Consider the following 9205-nt stretch of genomic DNA (forward strand, 5'->3'; position numbering starts at 1 on the left):
ACACCGCCTGGTATACAGGTCCTAGATAGCAGGAAGCTTGGCCAGTGATGTACCGAGCTGTACACTACCCTCTGTTGTGCCATACCGGGCAGTGATGCAACCGATAGTACAGCTGTAGAACTTGAGGATCCATGCCAAATCATTTTAACTATTTTGCAGCTCACTGTGTTTAGTCTGCCCTCTCACCATGACAGCCTCCAGACAACTTGTGTGACTTGATGCATGCTTATGTCTGCCATCCTAGCAGAAGGTGAAAAATGACTGAAGGGGAAACAGTCAGATGAAGCCAGGGCCGGATGCATTTCAGTTTGATCCCACTCACAGCAAATGTTTTAAATCTATCAAAACCTTTTTCCCCCCCACCCTTCAGTCTGAACCAGACTAAAAACAGTAGTTTGAATACTGTCCCTGATCAGCACTTCTGTCCCAAACCCCACTAGATGGCACCAGGAGTTGAAAACCCTAACCCATTGGGAAGACGTCACAAGCTTTCCAAGTGAAGCATAATGCTAGGCTCATTGGTTAGTCCCAGTGTAACATTATGTTCATTTACAATGTGCAAGATTAAGCCCAACATACTCTCAACCTTTGGGGGATGGGAAAATACTGGCTGCTAAATCTTAGAATGGAATCCAAAACAAAACTGAGCATTGGTTTGGATTTCAGGCTAACTCACTCACATCTTTAACCTGTTCTAGCTAGGTGTTAAAGGATAGTCTTCAAAGAATTGCAGAAAACTGAAGCGTCAAAGGAATCAATAAAGTACAAATGAATGGCATTTAACAATTTTATTTTAGTACAACAGTTAAGTCAACTAGTAACATCTATTAAGAATCCGTGTGTTCCTCTTTTGCATTCCATGTGTAGACCCACTTCCAGTAACATCCTAGATGATTCAAAAGTCTGGCAAAGTTACTTCATTGCCCTACAACAGCACTAAGTCAGGTGCTTTGAGACAAAACTCCACTTTACAAATGCATAAAATCTGCAGTGGCACAAAGATTAGATTTAGGGTGTCTGAAATGGCACCCTATTCCATATAGTGCACTACTTTTGGGTAGTGTAATAGGATCAGGATTCCATATCAGCCCTAGCTCTTTAAAGAACAAGACTAGCAGATCTCTGAACAGCAAAAGCTGCAATACGACACCTGATGCTGTGAAAAAGGTGAAACCAATCAATATGTTAACAAACAGTGATCAATAAGTGCTATGAACAGTCAGGTGTGAGATACACAGGGACACTGTTCCAAAGCGGCACTATGGAATAGACAGATCATGTCGAGGGCCTATGCACAGCACATGCTTCCTTAAAAGGACAACTACATACACTGCTATTTTTCATTAGGTCAGAAGCTGCAATGACAAAAGCTACATATCCAAAGAAATGGGCTGTGTATGAAATAGTTACTAGAGGTCAAATCCTTGCTTCCTCTTTTCATTAATCTCTCAAAGCTCCATTGGTGGTATAAGGATATTACCTTGGATCCTATCCTCCAATGCCATTTGAAAGGAATTGAGGATTTGAAGGCTAGTAACATTTAAACAGCTGTGGAATAGAAGCAAGAAGGAGACCAATATCCACATGTAAAACTATAGCAAGTACACTTATAGCAGAGAAGCTAAATTCACAAACGGGGAGAACTTAATTTCCTTCATAAAGTGGGTGGCAGTGAACAAAAATACTGGCCATCAACTAAATATAAATCAATCTTTGGATACGTAAAAAACCCTATAGTATACAATTCCCCCATAGACTGAACTGTTCAGTTTTCTGATGTCTCGGCACCGCCCTCTTTGGTTTCCTTCTTAGCACGCACCTCTTCCAGTTTCTTGTCCTGGGAAGAAAGAGAAGTGACCTTGAAATTCTTAACAGACAATTTGTCACAAGCTTGACCAGTGATAGTGTTGACCATTGATGTGAAGTCAATTAAAAAAATCATAAAACACTTTCCTGCAAGTCTCCCAAATTCATGTACAAATTACCTCAAACTAGTCTATCCCTGCACACTGACATACACATATATTAGCCTAGTTATTCTTAGTGTTACTTTTATTTTAGCCTACTTGGTAAATACTTTCTTCTTGAACTGCAGTTGGTTAAGGGCTTGTAAGTAAGCATTTCACGGTAAAGTCTACACTTGTTGTAGTCGGCACACGTGGCAAAAAAGTTTAATTTGATCCAAACAAACTGAACTAATTTGCAGAGATACGTGATCAAGTCATTGGATACACCCACTGGGGTGGTGGTCTCCTTTAGGAATGGTTATTCGAATAGCCAAATGGATGTTGGTATTCAACTACTGGAGTTGTAGACATTGGACGGGGAGAACAGCAAAATGGCCTTAATTACCCTTGTTACTTTAGCTTGTTAGCTTTTTATAACAATTTGATGCAGTCTAGACAGCCACTACCAGATGGTACAGTCGGGCCTTAATGGCCATGTACTCTTATAATCTCCACAAGCAGAAGAGGGAGGACTGGCCACCCCTCAGGGCCTGATTCCTCTAGGTTTCTTCGTAGGGAGTTTTTCCCAACGAACGTGCTTCTGCATCTGATGTGCTTGCAGTTTGGGGTTTTAGGCTGGGATTCTGAATAAGCACTATGACTAGAGGTCGACCAATTAAATCGGAATGGCCGATTAATTAGGGCCGATTTCAAGTTCACATAACAATAGGATATCAGTATTTTGCACCCTTAGTTAACTAGTCCAACGTAATAACGACCTGCCTCTCTCATTGCACTCCACAAGGAGACTGCCTGTTACGCGAATGCAGTAAGACAAGGTTAGTTGCTAGCTAGCATTAAACTTATAAATAACAAAATCATAATCACTAGTTAACTACACATGGTTGATGACATTACTAGATATTATCTACCGTGTCCTGCGTTGCATATAATCTGACTGAGCATACAAGCATCTAAGTACCTGACTGAGCGGTGGTAGGCAGAAACAGGCGCGTAAACAATCATTCAAATAGCACATTCATGCGTTTTGCCAGCAGTTCTTCGTTGTGCGTCAAGCACTGCGCTGTTTATGACTTCAAGCCTATCAACTCCCGAGATGAGGCTGGTGTAACCGAAGTGAAATGGCTAGCTAGTTAGCGAGCGCTAATAGAGTTTCAAACCTCACTCGCTCTGAGACTTGGAGTAGTTGTTCCACTTGCTCTGCATGGGTAACGCTGCGTCGAGGGTGGCTATTGTCGTTGTGTTCCTGGTTCGAGCCCAGGTAGGAGCGAGGAGAGGGACGGAAGCTATACTGTTACACTGGCAATACTAAAGTGCCTATAAAAACAGGGAAGGGAAATAGTCCTATAATAACTACCTAAAACTTCTTACCTGGGAATATTGAAGACTCATGTTGAAAGGAACCACCAGCTTTCATATGTTCTGAGCAAGGAACTGAAACATTAGCTTTCTTACATAGCACATATTGCACTTTTACTTTCTTCTCCAACACTTTGTTTTTGCATTATTTAAACCAAATTGAACACGTTTCATTATTTGAGGCTAAATTGATTTTATTGATGTATTATATTAAGTGAAAATAAGTGTTCATTTAGTTTTGTCATTATTACAAATAAATAGGCCGAGTAATCAGCTTTTTTGGTCCTCTAATAATCTGTATCGGCGTTAAACATAATCGGTCGACCTCTAACTATGACATCTGCCAATGTAAAAAGGGCTTTATAAATACATTTGATAACCTATGGCAGCAATAAGTTTAACTAGCGCAAAAATATTATTCTAATAACGAAATCCCTAATGTCCTACAAACAGCATGAATAACAGCAGTTGTTTTTAGCCAAGGTCAAAAGCTCGCTAGCAAGAACCGCACCCTCCTAAATGGGTGTCAGCCGTGTCGAAATTTGTACAAACTTTGGAAATGTTACTGTGGTCGCTATCTAGGCGCAGGCCATTAAGTCACTGATCATGTTCCAGAGAGTCAACACCATGATGCATCATGGGTAAATTGTGACTGATCTACAAATAGTCATTATTTATGATGCAAGGTGATTTGGAGTCAGCAGTCACCTGCAATATTGAACAACCCCACAGTCTTGTCCTTCATTGAAAATGACTGGTAGCTGAGTCAGATGATCACAGCAAGAAAGATCTGCAGGTAAAAAAAAAGTTAGTCCAACATACCTTCTCCTTGAACTTCTCACTCATGGCTGCCTGAAGGGCCTCCTTGTTTTCTTTGTTAGCCTCCATCTTCTGGTTAAGCTTCTCCTCCGCTATCTTGCTGAAGTTGTTGTTCTCCTCCATGGCTTTCCTTTGCACCTCCTTCTCATGCTCCCGCTTCTCAGCGAGGTGTTTCAGAACCTCAGCTTCATGGGACTGGAGGATGACACAAAAGAAGAGTGTGATTCAGACATCCAACTACAAAACATTTTAATACAGAGCAGAGTTCCCCAACTGGCTGCAGCCACAGGTGATTTGCCCACACCAAGTTCTGGAGGGCAGGACATCAGACCACCAGCGCCAAGGAGTTTAAACATTTAGCAAATCTGTCCCGAAGTATTCCCACACAGAGATACACAAATGTAAGCAATTAATGAAAGGATTAGGTTTCAGTCAATCACAGCCATTTGAGCTTCTATCAATTTCCAGCCTATCAAAACAAAATAAACACTGAATCTAGTTGATCCCTATCATAGAGGCTTGTCAGGGCAACAAGGCAAAATATTTGAATTAATACTTGTGATGGTGGGAAGAATTTTTTTTTAAATCTAGTTACGTCAGGATATTGTAGTCGTATTTGTGATCCTGCATCTTTGGGGGTCCAAAAAGGATAAAATTGATAAAGCAATTAAGTAACACTACTCATAATTTGACGATAAAGCATATCGTAGACAATGCAATATTTTTGCACTAGCTGGCTGTAACAAAACACCAGTATTTTTTATTCATAGTGTCCTCTTTAAAATAGGGAGGCATTTGTTGCACTTTTACTTCCCTGGCTGATCAAAACCCATTATCAAAGCTCAGTCTTGTCCCTCTGCAGAAATGTTTAGATCAAATTCTAAGAGTGGCAATAAGTATTGTATCAGCATCTAAGCAGGGTGGGAAATTAACTTTGGTTTTTCCATCTACCTGCCACTGGCATAAATGTTTCACCCAAGTTCTGTGATAACCTTTTGTTTTTACCTAACAATATACACTACTATTCATGGGTGAGGGTAGATGACCCTTTGTCAAAAAAGGTCATTTCTGGACAATATATTTCCCTTTAGGGGACCCCTTTTGGCTCAAGAGCATCTCCATAGGCATAGAGTTCAGTGTAGCATCTAACTGGAGCACAACCTACCTTCCTCCTCTCCTCTGCAGCCTCTAGTTTCCTCTGGATCTCCTCCAGGGACAGGTCCTTCTTCTTGGGGGGAGAAAGGGGGAACTCTCCCTTGGCGTCTGGAGCTGGAGCTCCTAGGATCACCTCGAACGCCTGGCCAGACGCACGTTTGTCAATCTCCTTAACCAGAATATCTGGATGGGACAAATGATGCATTTCAGTTAATGAAACAAGTACACCAACATGGCAGTTTCTATGGTAATGGGGAACTTGTCTGTGTGCAAACATAAATACTAAGCCTTCCAAACAAGGGAAGAGGACTCAGGACAGGGATACGAACAATTCAGAGAAGGGGGGGGTACAGACTAGAGGTCGACCGATGAATCAGAATGGCCGATTATAAGTTTTCATAACAATCGGAAATTGGTATTTTTGGACACCGATTTTGGCGATTTTTTAATATACATTTTTACACACCTTTATTTAACTAGGCAAGTCAGTTAAGAACACATTTTGCCAGCAGCTCTTCGTTGTGCGTCAGAGCATTGCGCTGTATATGACTTGAAGCCTATCAACTCCCGAGATGAGGCTGGTGTAACCGAAGTGAAATGGCTAGCTAGTTAGTGCACGGTAATAGCGTTTCAAACGTCACTCGCTCTGAGCCTTCTAGTAGTTGTTCCCCTTGCTCTGCATGTGTAACGCTGCTTCAATGGTGGCTGTTGTCGTTGTGTTCCTGGTTCGAGCCCAGGGAGGAGCGAGAGGGACGGAAGCTATACTGTTACACTGGCAAAACTAAAGTGCCTATAAGTCAATAGTCAAAGGTTGAAATACAAATGGTAGAGGGAAATAGTCCTATAATAAACTACCTAAAAGTTCTTACCTGTGAATATTGAAGACTCATGTTAAAAGGAACCACCAGCTTTCATATGTTCTCATGTTCTGAGCAAGGAACTGAAACGTTAGCACATATTGCACGCCCAAAACTTTGTTTTTGCATGATTTAAACTAAATTGAACACGTTTCATTTATTTGAGGCTAAATTGATTTTATTGATGTATTATATTAAGTTCAAATAAGTGTTCATTCAGTATTGTTCTAATTGTCATTACAACTAAATACATTTTTAAAAATTGTCCAATTAATCAGCATCTGCTTTTTTGGTCCTGCAATAATTGTTGAAAAATCATAATCGGTTGACCTCTAGTAGAGACAGAATTGGGCCGCTAGACATTTAATTAAGGCTCCCTGTAAAATATATATATATTCTCTCATCTGGACTGATGGGAAGACATGACTGGTGAAAACCATATGGTGGAAGCTCATTAGACTGGCTTCCACCTGGTCACTTTAAGATAAGAGTGGACCAATTATTTTCAGCTTTTATCACAACTTGCCTCCGCAGGAAGAGGCCATTTCAGCAGTGGACAGAGTCAATGTACCTGTAAGGAAGAAAATGTATCAATTAGTATCACATTTATTTAATAAAGCCCTTTTGAAATCAGTTGTCAGAGTGCTTTTACAGTAACCCGGCCTAGACACCAACAAGCACACGTAATAAACCTTTAAAAATGCATTAGTATGTCCTTGAACATGAAGAACCAGCTACACCCACTCCCTGCAGACTGGATGAAATCTCCATCTTAACAAGGTGCCTGAAACAGAGCACTAGCACCCTCTAGTGTCATAGTGTTCCACCTGAACACAGCGCGGTCTCTAACTAAACAGAGCTGCGAAAAACAAAACATGACCCACTCAGTGGGGACATCCTTCGGTCATGTTCAACACTGCAACCAACCACCGCCCTACTAAAAAAAACCTGTGTGGCATTCACAGCTAACTATATGGCACATTGAAATAGTAGTAGGGCCAGGACGATACCAGTATCAATATTCATTAGTATCGTGGCAAGGAAATGAAACAAGGAATCAAACATTATGTTGTCATCCAGACATTTATTTTCCCAACTGAAGCACAATATTTTACATGTTTTTTATTAAAGTTAGACTTCCCGCTCTTATTTTTGCCATGAAAACAATACGGGTATTTTGCCGGCACTACCGTCTAGCATGTACACTAGATTTAACGAAATCAAGAATAACCTACGGTAGATGGGCGAGGCCCTTTCAATGCCAGGCTATAGCCTCAGTTGCAGGGATACATGTTGATGAATAAACAGGTGTGTCTCAGAACAAAAGGCTAAAGCTTACCAACATTTCAGGGGGTTGAAAATGTAATTGGGGAGCTACAAAAGATATTTGGCAGCTATAATATACAACGGAAGCCAACAAGACTAATCTCTGAATATAGACGCAGTCAGCAGAACACAAGCTGCAAAAACGGTGCACCTGTTTGTGCGTGTAGTTCACTAGCTAAAAACCACAAGGGGGGGCAAAGTTCGAGCGCACGTAGATATAATACTTGAACCATTCAAAAGCAAAAATAATCATAATCACCGTTATTCGCTAAATACATGAGCATGTACTGGAATTTGACTGGTAAAGTGGTGCTGCCCAAGGCAGACAAGAGCGCAATGATAAATATCAACTTACGTAAGAACGTATAAAGTGTTCCCATGTAGCTAGCTCATTATGCACTTTAAAAAAATCCAATATAATGAATTTGGGTTAAGGGGGGCACCTGCGGCAATCAAAATATGACAAAGTCTAAATACAGAGACTAGATAACGTTTCAGGGTCACAAAACTTGTTTTGGTTCCAAAATATTAGGTAACGGCACAAGAAAGCCGCTTTTGTTTGGTTGCAAATGAACGTCAACGTGAGCAGCTGCAAACAAAGAGGGGCGCGTGCTCCAACAAGCTCAGCCCGCTTTGCGACTTGCACGATGCCCCTCTTATCAAGTTCAACGTGTTTGAACGACTTGTAAACTGATTTTTAACCTGAACCTTCAGCGAACAATCATTGAAACGTCAATAACCTTAAACATTGTTAGTGGCGACGGAAAACTTCAAATATGGATGGCAACAGCGTTTGTTTTTCAAATACCATGCAAACAAAATGCTTACATCGAAATGCATCAATGAATGGCTCAAAGTAAGCCAAATTAGCTCGTTTAACATCAATGAACTGTGCATATTATAGTAAATGCAGAATGACTTGTTACTAGCTAGTTACGTCGTGTAATCAATATAAAGTCATTTGCGCCACGCACTATCAAGTGTGCATCCCTACCCAATAAGTAATGTCAAGAATGTCACTGTCTGAAGGCAACAGAACAATCAAAAGATGACTAACGTTACAGTACCACGGCACTACAGCAGCTAACCAACCATACATCCACTTTTTTGTTACAATTACATTCCATTTTCACTAGAGCAGTCAAACCATTTTGAAAGACATGAAATTAGCTAGGTTGGTTGTTAGTACAAAAAAAACCGAGGACAACCGTGGCGTTTAGCCAATATTGAAGCTGAGAGGTAACCCATTTTATCACCACTCTACCAACTCATTTTTAAAAAAACAAACACATATCCGGCAAGATTAGCTAGAACATTCCAATCTTTAAATCATATTTTGTAGGGATAACGTTAACTACGCAACAGAGTAACGTGCCACCCACCTTCACAAACAGTGAAACCAACTCCACCTCAGCAGCCAGACTTTAGCCGCGAATTTTCTGCTCGAGCATGGCCAGTTCGCGCATAAAAAGCCCCAAATGTGTCGTCAATGCCAATTCTGCAATTCTATTGGGTGTTTACTCCTCTCTCCGCACTCTTGGTAGTTGTAGTTTTTGGGATTTCTAGACATCAGCACAGACAAGATGAGCGTCTCCATAACATTTAATTACTTTGGTCATGAATAATGAACGTGGAATATATACATTTATTGTTTCCATTTTATTCATCGAAAATATGTGTATTTTGGGGATGAAATGTCAAACGTGTGTCCTTGACCTGCAT

At 40.7% G+C, this 9205-nt stretch overlaps 1 protein-coding gene across 1 annotated transcript; it reads right to left on the minus strand.

The window, feature by feature from the left end:
- Positions 1 to 773: 773 nt before the first annotated feature.
- On the minus strand, positions 774 to 8967 carry LOC112264623 (stathmin). The gene is made up of 5 exons (XM_024441357.2): positions 8866 to 8967; positions 6684 to 6728; positions 5311 to 5483; positions 4149 to 4340; positions 774 to 1837 (listed from the first exon to the last, which is right to left on the minus strand). Exons 2-5 carry the CDS (start codon positions 6700 to 6702, stop codon positions 1766 to 1768), a joined length of 456 nt encoding a protein of 151 aa, XP_024297125.1. The 5' UTR covers positions 6703 to 6728; positions 8866 to 8967; the 3' UTR covers positions 774 to 1765.
- Positions 8968 to 9205: the final 238 nt, after the last annotated feature.

This window comes from Oncorhynchus tshawytscha, linkage group LG13 (genome assembly GCF_018296145.1).
Source record: "Oncorhynchus tshawytscha isolate Ot180627B linkage group LG13, Otsh_v2.0, whole genome shotgun sequence".
NCBI lineage: Eukaryota > Metazoa > Chordata > Actinopteri > Salmoniformes > Salmonidae > Oncorhynchus > Oncorhynchus tshawytscha.